This window comes from Garra rufa, chromosome 1, assembly GCF_049309525.1.
Source record: "Garra rufa chromosome 1, GarRuf1.0, whole genome shotgun sequence".
Classification (NCBI taxonomy): Eukaryota; Metazoa; Chordata; class Actinopteri; order Cypriniformes; family Cyprinidae; genus Garra; species Garra rufa.
The window spans coordinates 62,689,737-62,705,481 of NC_133361.1; the positions used below are offsets into that span (position 1 = coordinate 62,689,737).

At 41.3% G+C, this 15,745-nt stretch overlaps 1 protein-coding gene across 1 annotated transcript; it reads left to right on the plus strand.

Annotated features, from left to right (window-relative positions):
* Positions 1 to 726: 726 nt before the first annotated feature.
* On the plus strand, positions 727 to 14,913 carry LOC141338105 (G2/M phase-specific E3 ubiquitin-protein ligase-like). Its single transcript, XM_073843670.1, has 4 exons — positions 727 to 1,037; positions 1,172 to 1,287; positions 9,534 to 9,748; positions 14,466 to 14,913. The coding sequence occupies exons 2-4, from the start codon at positions 1,277 to 1,279 to the stop codon at positions 14,747 to 14,749; spliced, it is 510 nt and encodes a 169-aa protein (XP_073699771.1). The 5' UTR covers positions 727 to 1,037; positions 1,172 to 1,276; the 3' UTR covers positions 14,750 to 14,913.
* The last annotated feature ends 832 nt before the right edge of the window (positions 14,914 to 15,745 follow it).

Genomic DNA, 15,745 nt, shown 5'->3' on the forward strand with positions numbered 1-15,745 from the left:
GCCCCACAAAATATCTTGACTCCAGGATGGACTTCATGAGGAGCCTTAAAAAATTCTTTGGTGGGACCACCACCATCAATTGATCCCTCCCCAGCTCCACATGCGTCCACAAATATAACATCTAACCTCCTGGGATTAAAGGCCCGTCTCCTATAGCACTATCCAAAACACTGTGCCTCACCACGTTTATGTGATTTGAGGTGCCGCAAGACTTCTTGTTAAATCAAGCCTGGAAAAAAAAAAAAAGGCAACAATGTTTTAAAAGGGGATCTAACTACTTATCTGTATAAAGATATATAACATGTCTGAGAAATATAGTTACCACTAATAATAATTCTGAAAAGGATTATCTGTAGGGCTGGGTTTTGGGACGTTTTGATTCGATTCTTATTTACATGGTTTCGATTCGTTTCCAGTTAATTTCAATATTTCTTTTAAAATGCTAGTTTTGCAGACATGGAATCCATATTTAAATATATATGCTGGCAACTGAAACCCTCCTACAAAGCTATATTAATGAAATACAGATTTATATTAACAACAGACCCACACAATTATGTAGAATTACTTTTTACTTTGAGTAACCAGACACCGTAACAAGAAATCATAAATATGCACAATGCACATTACTGTATAACACTGCAAATGTTAGGGTGACCAGATTATCATGGTGGAATACGGGATGGGTGGGCAAGGGGTGGGAAATATAAACATGGTATAAAAAAAAATTAATTTTATGATATCTATTTCTCTCTCTCTCTCAGGCACGTTACATGTGAATGCACTCTGGCGTAGTATACGCAAATGCCGGAAGCGATCTGTCGCATGAATACGACAGTCATTGTTTACACAGTGCACAGAGATTGTGGATATAGCAGCTGTTCAAAATGGTAATTACTTGCGCTTATTCTGATTGTTCAAACCGATTTAAAGCTAAAAGATTAGGTTTGCTTGCGCAAATTCAGAGTGTGTTCACATGTAACGAGCCGAATGAAAAGCTTGTGCTCAGGACAGATGGACGTGGCTGTGTATCAAAGGTAAAAAATGATATAAATACTGTTCAGTTTTTTGCAAAAACCAATCGTTTTGTGTCTTAGGACATCAATGTACCGTCACGAGCCGCAGGGTGTAATTTGGATTTGTCTGTACGTGTTTTTGTTTACTTTTATAGGTCTGGTGCCAATCCACTCCCATTATTTGACTGACAGACTGCACCGCTTTGAGTTAAAATCTTCATTTGTGTTCTGCTGAGGAAACAAAGTCACCTACATCTTGGATGCCCTGGGGGTAAGCAGATAAACATCAAATATTCATTTGTGGGTGAACTATCCCTTTAAGCACTGAAACTCGTCTAGCACTAGGGCCGTGCTGCGCGTTCGCGATGTTACGTACTACGCAATCACGTCGGAACAACATATGCAAACCTACAGACCCAGTGTTTACAAAGCGAACTTGCAAAGACAAAAACTCTTTACCAACAAGATACACCATAAAGTACAACAATTTTGGATGATTTTGAAGCTTGAGGAGAACATGAGATGGAGATTTTCCGCCGTTCCCTACCTTTTTGAGCCGGAATACACAGACGTGATTATGTAGATTACATAGAGTCGTGAGTGCGCATTACAGCTCTAGTGCTTGACAAGGTTCAGGACTTAAAAGGTATATTAAAAATATTTTTCTGAGAAAATGACGGATTGTTTCGGTAGACAAGACCCTTCTTCGTCGGCTGGGACCATTTACAGCCCTTTGAAGCTGCATTTAAACTGCATTTTGGAGGTTACATTTCAAAGCACCATTTAAGTCCATTATATGGAGAAATTTCCAGAAATGTTTATCTCAAAAAACATAATTTCTTGACGACTGAAGAAAAAAGGACAAACATTTTGGATGACAAGTGGGTGAGTAAATTATCGGTGAATTGTTGTTCTGAAAGTGAACTAATCCTTTAATGCAACGTGTCGTGCCGATAAAGCATGTTATTTTTCTTGTTTAGAAAAATTAATATGAAAGCGTTTTTTTTTTTTTTTTTTTTTTTTTTTTTGCTGACTGGCTGCGGTTGGTTTGAATGCTAAATTTCTAAAGAGTTCATTCAAAGCTCACAAATATAGCCTAATTTATTTCTACATGGCTTTTTTGTTCCTTGGGAAACTAAAGATACTGATATTTCAAGTCCAGTCAAATCAAATATGTGATGAAAGTCATGTGGCATTCAATGACATTCCCTGTAAGGAATGTGGGCTGTTATATTTGGGTTAAGATACATGCTTTTAATATAGGCCTATATATTATAAATAAAATACAGCCTATAATATGCACTACCATCAAAAGAAAGTCAATATGATTTGTTAATAAATTAATAAAAAAGTTTCATTTATTTCTTTAAAAAAATACAGTAAAAATGTGTTTTCCTCTCATGCTAAGCTTCATTACTCCAGCTTTCAGTGTCACATGATCTTTAAATACAAAATACAAAGAAAAAATTCCAATGTTTACACTGGTCAACTTAATGTCATTGGGTTAATATAAACAAATTTTGAGCCATGATTTGAAGCTTTGCTTGAGAAGACTTTTTTTAACCAAACGGGATACCCTCACATATTTCCAATTCACCTGCTTGTTGTTAACTGCTTCAACAGTTTATTAGTTATTCTATAACCTTCTCACTTTTATTTTGCCTCTGTCCCAACCTTTTTGGAGTGTGTTGCAGACTTCAAAAAAAACAATTGTCTATATTTACAAAATGCATTTAGGTTGGTTTAAGTTAATACAATTAACAAATCACAGATTGTATAATGTTACAAATATAGCAAAGTAGGTTCTCTTTCAAACAATCGCTCGGTATCTCACTATGGGAAACGCCCCCAGGCGTGATAGACTATGGAAGCACCAATTACACCACGTCTGTCCGGAGGATAGACCAATCACAGCTCATACAAGGAGCCCACCCCTCTCCCTATATATACAGCTGTGATCCCCAAAAACGGCATTCTTGTTCTCTTCCCCGTGAGGACTTTCCATCAGCACCTAGGCTGCGCTGCTTCAGTTCCTAAACGTGCCGTCAAGGTCGACGTTGCCGAACGCAGTGTAGTCAAATAAATCTGTTACGGATTCTCTGCTCGTTACTGAGTTTTTATTTGCCTGGTTAGAAAATCTGTTGCGGATTTTCGGCTCGTCACTGAGCTCTTTGCATTACTGTTATTAGTGGTGTTTCCTATCCTAGCTAACGCGTTAAGGCGAGCTGAGTTTAGGAGATTTTGACTCACCATGTCGGTGTCCAAAGTCGCTGCGGAGAAGGGAAAGGAGGCCCCTTCGCGCTCATGTCCGGCAGCATGTGGATTTATGATCTCGGGCAGGGATCCGCATCCGATGTGTATCGCATGCATGGGCGTAAAGCATGCTCAGGCTGCGCTGGCGGATGCGGAAAGTTGCCCGCACTGTCGGGTAATGCCGGCCAGGATTCTAGAGAGAAGGCTTCGAGTGGCGGCATCTTCCAAAGACGATCCCCCGTTAAGGGGACCCAACCTTCTCCCCCGCGTGATCTTTCTTCGTGGGGAGATATAATGGATTCGGAGTCTCCGGAGTTTGCACCGCTTTTCGACCAGCAGCTGCTGGCGGGCGGCGATGAGGTTGAGGGAGATGAAGAGGAGGATGAGGAGATGCTAGCTCGCCTCCTCCGAGACGAGCCGGATGATGAGGAAGATGATGCTATCCTGTCGGCAGCCCAAACATCCAGGCCAGTGAGTGTGCAAAGTGGCGATATGGCATCGACGGTGGGGGATTGCGACTTTGTTGAGGTCTGTAAGCGTGCAGCAGCTAAGCTTGACATCCCTTGGCCCGTAACTCCTGGGGATCCGGGAGTTAAACGTGATATCTATGACGGGAAAAGGCTCCCGTCCCGCCTTCCCACGGCAAAACAACTCCTCCCCGCTTTGCCGGCGTGCATAGCAGAGATGAAGCGCTCATGGGATAAACCTTTTTCTCATCGCGTGCCCGTCAAGGGCTATTCGTCTCTTGATGTGAGTGAAATGGAGGGGCTTGGGCTCTCTAACCCTCCCACGGTCGAGCAGTCAGTGGCCCACCACCTGCATCCGAACAGGCGGACCACTCTCTCATCGGCCAGCCCCTCCCTCCCTGGGAAAATGGAACGCTTTACCGCTTCCATGTACCAGAAGATTTATAAGTCATCTGCGTTAGCGGTGAGGGCATTGAATGTCACGTCCTTGTTGATGGCTTACCAAGCTGAATTATTGGAGGAGCTGGGCACGCAGCTCGATGCCGGCAATCCAAACCCGGCGGTCTGGGAGGAGATCTGCAACATTACAGATCTCAATCTGCGCACCTCACGTGGTGCGGTGCAAAGCAGCGGCCGTTCCATGGCTCTCGCTGTCGCGGGCGAGAGGTCGCTGTGGTTAAATCTGTCGAGTATTGGTGACAGGGAGAAACTGGATTTTCTTGACGCTCCTGTAGACTCGACTGGGCTGTTCGGCCCGGCCGTCGCGGCGATGAGACAGAGGTGCGACCTCCAGAAGAAGGAGGGTGAGGCGTTCGACATCTGTCTGCCTCGTAAAAGAGCTTTCCGTCCTCCTGTTCCCCCTCGGCCTGTTCCTCCGACACAGAACAGGAGGTTTTTGAATGCGTCCAGAACTGCAAAACCCCAGAGCACAGAGCAGCCAGCCCGCCCCCCTGCTGTTCCGAATGCTAAACCGTGGGGAAAGCAGTCATTCGCGGCAGCGGCCGCAAAGTCCAGGTCCGTTAACCCTTCCAGCAAAAAGAAGAGGGACACCTAGGACACAGGCTCCGCAGGGGAGGGACGGGCAGCACCTAGGGTTTTCTGCGATGTCCTCTCCCGAGTCCACCACGTCTGTTCTCCCACCCGCGAAGAAGCGGAGGATGTGGATTTTGGACGGAGAAACGGTTCTAAGTTGTGTTCAGGCCAGTTCAGTTTCCCCTCAACACACAAAGTTCCGTGGATTGCTGACAGCAATTCCACATGTTCAAGGGCTGAGAACGCAACCATCAAACAAATGTGGTGTGCGGAGTTCAAGCACAAGTTCACAAGTGTATTGTCACAAAGCACTTCAGCCCCTGGGTTCACAGTCAATAAAAACACCCCTGTCGCATCCAGGCTCAATGCCGAGGGCGCAGGGAGACAAAAACATGATAATATCAAAGAACCAAGAGATAATTCGGTCTCTGAGCCACACAGATCCTGGCCGTTTTTCTCTCTGTCCACTAGATGGCGCCAGCGCTCCATCTATGGAATCGGTTCATCCGAACCCTCTGGCTCTTCATCAGGAGGCATGGAGAGAGTGTTCTCCGCACCCGTGGGTCCTTACGACTGTAACCAGGGGTTACAGGCTTCAGTTCGCTGTAAAACCCCCTCCTTTCAACGGGGTTATAACGTCTGCAGCAAACGGGGATTCAGCTCGGGTGTTAGAAGCGGAAATATCCTCCCTTCTAGAGAAAAGAGCTATAAGACGAGTTCCAGTGGGGGAAACTCAGAGGGGTTATTACTCCCGTTATTTTCTAATTCCAAAGAAAGACGGGGGACTGCGCCCGATACTGGATCTACGTGCTCTAAACAAGCACTTAAGGGAGTACAAATTCAGGATGCTCACAGTCGTGGCTCTCACTCGTTCAATCCGCCGGGGAGATTGGTTTGCCACGGTCGATCTCAAGGATGCGTACTTTCATATAAGCATCTATCCGGCGCACAGGAAATATCTCAGGTTTTCCTTTCAGAACGAAGTGTACGAATTTGTTACTCTCCCGTTCGGGCTCAGCCTCGCTCCACGGGTGTTCAGCAGATGCATAGAAGCAGCATTATCTCCTCTGAGACACAGGGGTCTCAGAATATCTGCTTATTTGGACGATTATCTGATCTGCGCTCATTCGAGGGAGCGCGCGGAGCGAGACATAGAGATGCTCACGTCTCATCTCACGAATCTGGGGTTCAGGATCAACTTTGCCAAAAGCCAGCTGATCCCGTCCCAGGAGATAGAGTATCTAGGCTTGCGAATAGACTCGGTGGAATATCGCGCTATGCTCTCGAAAAGGAGGATAATGGCGTTTTATCAGTGCCTAGCCCAGTTTCGCGTGGGAAACCTGGTCTCGTACAGGACCTGTCTCCGCCTTATGGGCATGATGGCTTCGTCTCTGTCTGTGGTTCCGCTGGGCTTGCTGAAAATGAGGAGCTTCCAGCATTGGGTTGCAGCGAAGCGTCTGTGCCCACGCCGGCACCTCGCACGCAGAGTGAAAATTACCACGGAGTGCGTGATGGCACTTCATCAGTGGAGAAACCCCTGTGTATTCCGGACAGGAATCTTGATGGGGAGCGTGTCTCTGAGAAAAGTAGTGACTACGGACGCATCCCTAATGGGATGGGGAGCTGTTTTTCAGGGCAGATCGGTAAACGGTCGTTGGACGCCTCAATTTCGCAGACTTCACATAAACATGCTGGAGTTAATGGCAGTCTTTCTAGCACTAAAACATTTTCGTCCATTCTTGGAGGGTTTTCATGTTCTAGTCAGGACAGACAACACAACAGTGGTGGCATATATCAATCACCAAGGGGGAACGCGTTCGTTGCAACTGCACAATCTAGCGCGCAAGCTGATTGTCTGGAGCGCAGCGCATTTCAGTTCGCTGCGCGCAACGCACGTCCCGGGAGTCCTGAATGTGGGAGCGGACCTCCTGTCGAGGGGCAACCTGTTATATGGAGAATGGGTACTCCACTCGCAGGTGGTGAATCAGATCTGGGAAATATACGGCAGGGCTGCCGTAGATCTATTCCCCTCACGAGCAAACGCAAAATGTCCGCTGTATTTCTCTCTCAGAGACGAAAGTGCACCCTTGGGTGTGGATGCGCTGGCACACCCGTGGCCGAACGTGTTGCTATACGCGTTCCCACCACTGAGTCTAATTTCTCCCACCCTAGACAGAATAAGAGAAAACGGATTATCTCTCCTTCTGATAGCCCCTCATTGGCCAGGGAGGCTGTGGCTGGCAGAGATTGTCCAACTCCTTTGGGGAGAGCCCTGGCAACTCCCGTTGCGTCGGGACCTGCTGTCCCAAGCGGAGGGGCAAATTTTTCACCCCCATCCGGAACGGATGAATCTTTGGGTCTGGCCCGTGAAGGGTTGAATCTAAACGCACTCGGACTTCCCCAGGAGGTCATAAATACTATACAGAGTGCTAGAGCTCCATCAACGCGCTCGCTGTATGATTTGAAATGGCGGGTCTTTGATGACTGGTGCACTCGTAAAGGAGTTATTCCTTTTCAGTGTGCGGTGAGTGAGGTTCTCTGTTTTTTGCAAAGCTTACTGAACAATGGGAGAGCGTTCTCTACCATTAAGGTTTACCTGGCTGCAATTTCAGCCTGTCATGTGGGCTTCGAAGGAGTTTCAGTGGGCCGGCACCCTCTTATAGGCCGTTTTATGAAGGGGGTGAGGCGTTTGAGACCAGTGTCGAAGCGACTGGTCCCATCATGGGATTTGTCTATGGTCTTGAATGCTTTGACTCAGACCCCGTTTGAGCCTCTGGAGAGTGTTCATATTAAGTTCCTATCATTGAAAACGGTCTTACTACTTGCTTTAGCCTCAGCTAAGCGAGTGAGGGAGTTACATGCCTTGTCGGTTCATCAAACATGTCTAAAATTTAGTCCGGATGACAGCAAAGTTACACTGCTGCCAAACCCAGCTTTTGTTCCCAAAGTCAGTGATTCAGCTTATAACTGCTCTGCTTTGGAGTTACGTGCTTTCTACCCTCCTCCATTTTCTTCAGAGGAGGAGAGGAAATTGCACACTTTGTGTCCTGTACGAGCGTTACGCTTTTATGTAAACAGGACACAGTCGTTCAGGAAAAATGATCAATTATTGGTTTCATGGGCCACTCATTGTAAGGGTAAGCCGATCTCCTCGCAGCGCCTCTCCCATTGGATGGTCGAGGCGATCGAACTAGCCTATACATCTATGGGTCTTCAGGCCCCAGAGGGCCTTCATGCACATTCCACACGAGGTATTTCTACCTCATGGGCCCTGTTCAAGGGGATTTCAGTGGGAGATATTTGTGCGGCGGCTAGTTGGGCTTCACCCCATACATTTATCAGATTTTACCGTCTTGATGTCACTGCGCCTTCATTGGCTCATGCAGTTCTTAGAGTTGGCTCTTTGGAGGACTAAAGTCTTGTCTTCCCTTTTCGAGTCTGTTCAGGCGGCTTCGGAAAGCATGCGTTACGGGAGTTGGCTATATCATTCCCATAGTGAGATACCGAGCGATTGTTTGAAAGAGAACATTAGGTTACTTGCGTAACCCCGGTTCTCTGAGAACAGAGCGAGGTATCTCACCAGGCTTCCCTTCTCGCATAACACGGGGGAAGAGCGTGCTTAGAATGCCGTTTTTGGGGATCACAGCTGTATATATAGGGAGAGGGGTGGGCTCCTTGTATGAGCTGTGATTGGTCTATCCTCCGGACAGACGTGGTGTAATTGGTGCTTCCATAGTCTATCACGCCTGGGGGCGTTTCCCATAGTGAGATACCTCGCTCTGTTCTCAGAGAACCGGGGTTACGCAAGTAACCTAATAGTTTACATTTCTTCCATTGGCATGTGTAAATGTGGTATTTACCCACCAAAATAACCATGTCCACTGTCAGAAAAAAAATAAACTCAATATATTCTCAAAAAAAAAAAAAAAACAGTGTAGGTTTTCTAAAACTAATGGATTTTTTTTTTTCACTGAAAGCTATTTGAAAACATCCAGACATATTATAGCAGTAAAAAGGGTGTTAAAGATTTCAAAAATGGAACAAAATCTAAAATCTCCTCTGTAAAAATCTCTGTGGACATGTTCTAAACAGGAATTTTTATTTAGTCTTTTTAAATTTGAGACAATAAGGTATATCAGCATCTCAACTACACTGAAGCTGTAGCAATGAAAATCACTAACATGCTTAAAAACTCTAAATTAATGTTAATAATGTAAACAATTAGCTGTAAAAAAAGTACTTCACCTGTCTTTTTTGATCGACTCAATGCATCCTTGAATTTAAGTAATTTCTTAAAAAGCCTTATGGCGCCATAAATTTGAATTACTGTAAATATAATAACAGTCCTCATTATAAATACAAAATAACAATAATCAACTTTAATAGTCAGTGAAGACAATTAGACTACTTTTTATTTCATGGGGGGCGGTAAGGGACCTGGATAATGGGTAGGGAGCGCTGGCCCAAATAAGCTTGAGAACCACTGCTCTAAGGGAATTTTAATAATTTGGTGCTTTTTCCTATTCATTGCTGTGAAGTGGCTTTAAAGCACCCTCTATTGTATAAAGTATTTAGTATAAAGGTGACTTGATAAGGTGCACCTAAACTGTGCTATTCAGATACAAGCATTTAGTAAATAAAGAAATGTAAATGTGATTTGTTACTTGTCTGTACTTTTCATTTGCATGATAAATATAGATGTAATCCTACCGATGATATAAACGTTTGAATCTGGGAATTTTTATGTACTTATCTTTTTAAAAAGGCTAAAGGAAGGACTAGCAGTGTTGGGTGTGCTTAATGCCCTTGAAAAACACACAGCAATTTTGGAGGACCTCTTCTGTGGGGGAGCCCTCATCTTATCAGCTGCCTCGTTGCTGGAACTCTTCTCAGTGGATTATTCTCCAGGAGGAAGCAGTAGAAGGGCTCTGGAGGAGGTAGCAGTTGGCCACTGGCGGGACTGGCTGATTGCTGTTGAAGGTGAAACTGTGTTGTTTAATAATGCCAATGAATTTACTACAACCTATTCACACAAAAAAACAGCATTCAGCAGCATCCAAACAAATTTAGCATGCCACTCAGTGCAGTTATTAGTATTTGTTCATTGACTTGGGCTATATTTATTGATTAATTGCATTGAACCACAATATATCTGGTAAATTTTCTCCATTTTGTTGTTTTTGTCCACTATGGAGTGCTGTTGAGTTTTAATTTGGCCACAACTTTTTCTGTGTTAAAAAGGAAATGGAACAATTTTTTGTGACAAATCTTATTTTGACACATATATTTAGAAAATGCTTTGAAATTTTTCAAAAACTCAACCATACGCTCTGGGCAAATGTACTACCCTTTTGTTATGTCCATGAATGAAAACATCCACTAAATTAAACTGCTGTAAAAAGGTATACATTTGCATAAATCTCTTAATCAACCTGATCAAAACTACTAAATGTCTACTAAACTAAACTACTAATTTCAGGATTTTGATTCTTTAATTGCCAAGTTCATAAATGATTTGGATGATGATTCCAGATTTGGAAAAAGGTAATTGTGGACTGGATTTTTTTTAACCTTTTATCACAGTCTTGGACATGTGAAAGATTAGTAACAACATTAGCTTTCAGGCATTGTTTGTTTATGTGCAGCATCAGATTTTCATTTTTTTTTTTATGTTTTGAATAATGCATTCTTGATTGTTGGTGGCTTTCCCTGTTGGGAAGAGGTAATATGGTGTCAAGGCTTTGCAATCGAAAAATGTTGTTATAATGGAAGTCAGTGGGGCAAAAACAGCCACAAACAATAAATGAGGGAGAAAAAATGAAAATCTGATGCTGCACAAAAACTAACAATGGATGAAAGCTAATGTTGTTACTAATCTTTCATGTGTCCAAGACTGTGAAAAAGGTAAAACAAAAATCCAGTCCACAATTACCTTTTATATTGAAAATAAGTCATTTTTTTTTTCCTAAATCAGTGACATCATTTATAAACTTGCCAATTAAAAAGTCAAAATCCTGAATTGTAGTTGGAAAGTTTAAGCTTATAGTAAATAGACTAAGGGGATCATCAAAATAAAATGTAGTATAATTGAATACTTTCATATATATATCCAGAAGATACCAGGAGTGTCCATATTCTGCCCTCGTAAAAGAGTTCCCCTTCTGTAACTAGACAGATAGATAACTACTTCCACAGTGAACTGAAGCATGGATTTATTGTGACCACCACTGCAAATACAAGTGGAACAGAGTAAAACTAAAATACAGAGGAAAATGTTAAAAAATGTGGGTTAAAAAAACAAATGTAATATGATATAGTCCTTAATAAATTAAGTAGATTCAATATGGCGTCCAGTGTGTGTTATAAATAATCACAATCTTAAAAGTTAAGATTATAACCTCAGATACTCAGGTATTATAATGTATTATAATTGTTGTTATGATTATTCATGAGATGATATAACATATTATAAGGTTTTTATAATGCATTCATTATAATGCCTTAGAAATACCCTTATAATGTATTATAAATAGGGGCTTCATAGAAAGTGTTACCATAACTTCTTGTTTAACTGTTCTATTAAATCAATATCTCATTTACAAACTTCCTTAAAAATGATTAAAAGCTGTCACTCATCTTAGTTCGCACATCTCACAAAGCTCTATTGTAATAAACTAAGCTCTCTATACTGCACAACCAGTCTGTTGGGGATATTACATATTAATTTAGCTCAAAGGGAATCGATTATGATTCAATAGGGAATTTGAACAGAGTCGGTTTTACAGCTGTTCAGAGTCGGCATGCGATTCATGGACCGAGCTGTACAACATAACTCTGCAATGGGTATTACTATCCAGAATATATTGAAAACACTATATATTAGCACAGATCGGCAGTTTAAGACATTAACTTGTAAGCACAAAACACAAGATACTTCTCTTTTCTATTAAAAATAAGATTTTATTGGATAAACCTAAGACATACAAACCAATCTAACACATAAACACGCATTCACACAGGTTACAGAAAGAGAAAGTGAGGAAGGAATGAGTTAAAGGAATGAAAATATGAAATCCCAAGTTTATAGCAATATGTGCAATTGCTTAGACCTGAACAACCATCAATCACTTACATTAACCCTCGTATTGAGTCTCTCAAAGAGGTTATTAAACTTTATATCAAATGCACCAGTTCAGCTAGAATCTGGAGGTTGTACTTGCGTTGCCTTGGTTTTGAGGGAATTCTTGTCGTCGCGTCGTTCCAGACAGGGGTTTCCCGAGGTTGCTGATTGGTTGGAAGTTCTGTGGTCGTCCGATGTGTAGTCTTGGGCGTTGGCTGATGATGCTGAGTTTTGCGCTGGTTTAAGTTAAGGCGGGCACAGACGTTTGGGTCACTGCTTGTGGCGAAACGTAACTAGAACACGAACCTCTCAACGGAAAGAAAAGAACTAAAGTAAAAGACAGAAGAAGCACAAATGAGTGAGAGTGAGCTTGGCTAAAAGCTAGAACTAAAAGCGAAATTTGATCCCAAATGGTGTCTTGACCAATTAAAACATTGTCCTAACTAGGGGTATTGTCAGTTTCTCCTCCCAAAACATAAATCACCATGTTATCTTATCAGTCCCGTGGACCTGATTTTCCCGCTCTTTGCAGAGTTAAATTTGGACGTGATTTCTATAACAAGACTAAAATACATTTTACAAAGAATTGAATTATAGAAGCATTTCAAGAATGCAATTTCAAGCTCAGGCATACCAAACACAAATATAAACCTTTAAGCTATTCAGTGGATATCAAAAAGGACATACATAACAAGTAATTAAAGCATAATTGACAAATATGTGAGTTACATAAACTATGGGAAGTCATGCATAGAAATGATTAGTTGCTCATAAGTCCGTTTAGCACAATTTAGGTGTATATGTGAAAAGGCAGATTCCTGTGCCATGCTGTGAATGTAAGGACATGTTCTGTGAGGGAAAAAAAAGGTCAAAAGGGGTGTAGAAGGAATTTCAGTCTGTGTCCCCTGAGTGGCGGAGCCCACCAACCGAAATCTCTAATGATTTTCCTTATGTGATGTGCATCTCTTTGACCATTAATCGTGGTTACTTGCCCAAAGTTGACAATCTCCTTCCTTAGGATTATCAACAAGTGTTCTTTTGTCTTAATGTTCCAAGTTGTTGAAAGCTCCTAGTTAGTTGATTAGGTTCGTTTTCAGCTGGCTGGCACCAAGGTATAAACGTCAGATTTATGATGGGGACTCTTGTGGAATTTGGGTCTGTAGAAGTGTTTCAAAACTTCTAATCGAATCGCCTGAATTATCTGATTCGCACTGAGACACTACAAGTCTCTTATTTACACCCTCTCCTAGCTTTGCTTATGAAAGGATTCATGATATGTCCGTGATACATCAACATTGCAAAACACTAGGGTGTAACGATATTTCCTAGATTTAACCAGTTGCTGGACAGATTATCATTAACAACCAAAAGAACATTTCACTATGTCTGAGTGTTGAAAACATGATCATTTTAAATAGGCTATAGTGGAGCTGTATGATCCATAAAAAAACTGAGAAAGCCTATGAATAAAGGGAAAAAATCCTGAACATGCATGTAGTATAACATACGACTAGGTTTGCCAGGTAAAAATACAATTATGTGTAAAATGTCATAGTTAACTGGGTCTGATATGAAAACTACGCTAGTCATTTGCCCATAAAATGATAAATAGCAAATAACACATAAACTATTATCATAACGTTTTATTTATTTAGTTTTTTTGTAAAATAAAATGAGACCTTGTTGTTTGCGACTACGTTCCCCCCTCGAGACTATGTCGCGAACACCGGCTCGACTGGAAAACGCTTTCACTGCGAGAGAAAGCGGCAGTCCCATACAGTCTTCAGAGAGAGCGTGAACACAAGCACGGGATCGTTTGAGAGCAGCTGCATGTCAGCGTGTAGCGGATTGAGTCCAAAGAGCAAATACCTGTCACCTGTCCGACACGCACCACACCCGACAGATAAATATTATTCCGCCCGTTACGTCAATTTTAGCTGGTCACCCGTCTGGTAGGAATGTTTTGCACACATATTGAATCTTCCGTCGCAAGCAGGTTTAAAGAATTGGACATCTTAGCAATTTTAGCACTATCATGTTAAATTTAATAAAATTTTCAGTGACAGACAGACCTATTCAGTTGTTAATTTGAATACGGAAGGTTTTTATAAAACCTTGAAATGTGACCTTGTATGTACAACAAAGAAAGTACACGTATGTGAACCCAACATCGGGATGCGTACTGTATATCGTTACACCCTTACAAAACACATAGAAACCTTTGAAGCTTCCCTCAGTGTAGTAGTTTGTTTTTTTGCCCTAGAACGGCTGCAACCTAAGATTCTCTTTAGTCGCACAATTGAGAAATTAGGTCGCACTCGAGAGCCCTGATATGCAAATTATTTGCCATTGTCTTCAGTCATCTCTCTTACTCTGTTTATGTGGTAAGTGAAATTGTGTGTATACTGTAATGTAACAGGCTAACTTGCTAACAAGCAGCTAATCATGTCCCCTTAGTGTCTCGCGTTATTTCACCAAAACAAACAATACATCAACATCACATTCTCAATACATTATTTTGACAGTTGTGTATAAGTACCGTAATGAAGAATCTGCTATTTCATTTGTATGTCACAGATGGAGATGCAGCAGTCCATGTTGATGAAGGGGACCTTGTCCAGGTCAATTTAGAGGATGTGCTGGTGTTTGCTTCTGGGGCATCTGCCATACCTGCTTTTGGTTTTAAAGAAACTCCAACAATTGAGTTTCTCCATGAAAACCTGGATGGAAGCAGGCGGATGTTCCCAGAAGCAAACACCTGCAGCATAACATTGAAGCTCCCAGTTGGTCTGGAGTATGAAGACTTCTGCCAGTTCATGACTGAAGGCATCCTTCAGTCCCCAAACTTTGGAGTAGCATAATTTAGTTCATAAATCATAAATGAAATCATACATAATATTAAAAAAAAAACATTGATACTGAGGCATTGATACTTTGTGATTTAAACTGTGTTGTTAATGTCAGTTAACATTTAAAAGATTTAACTGCATTGGTTTATGTTTATTTGCTTTCTAACTGAATTAAAACGCCATACTGTTGGATCCTATGTTTTTATGTTTGCTTCTGTGTATGGAAATGACAGACACCCAACTCAAACTGCTTCGGTCTGTCAGCTGTCTTTCCATCCTGCCTTGACAAAATATATCAGTCAACTCTGAAGCACAACAACACAGAACGGAAGAATACCAAGCAAAACGGAATGAATAACAGGCAATTTATGTCATTTAAAGGAACACTCCACTTTTTTTTGGAAATAGATTCATTCTCCAACTCCCACCACCAGTAAAGTAAAAAAAGTTGATATTTCAAATCACCAAAACAAACTCTGTGAAGATACCAGGTGTGTCCAAAAATAAAGGGTTCAGAGATTTTAATATGAAAAATTAGCTCATAGAAATGTTATAAATATTGAATACTTTCATAAAACCTCCTTAGAATTTAAAAAAAAAAAGAAAAAGAAATGTTGAACAAAAATATATTTGGATTGGTTTTCCTGAAAAAAAAAAAAAAATCTAACAAATAAATCTGTCACTTTTGACTTTGAAGATACCAGGTGTCCAAAACTAAAGGGTTCAGTGATTAATGAATTTTAATAGAAAAAAAAATAAACGTATAAATTGTATAAATAGAATGAATAGTATTATAAAACCTCTTAAAAAATATTATTGAATCAAAAAAAATATTGAATTGGTTTTCCTGGAAAAAAATAAATAAAACAAATCAATTACTTTTGACTGTGAAGATACCAGGTGTGTCAAAAAAATAAAGGGTTCAGTTTAATTTTAGTAGGAAAAAAATAGCTCATAAATATGTTATAAATATTGAATACTTTCATAAAACCTCAAAATTTTACAGTA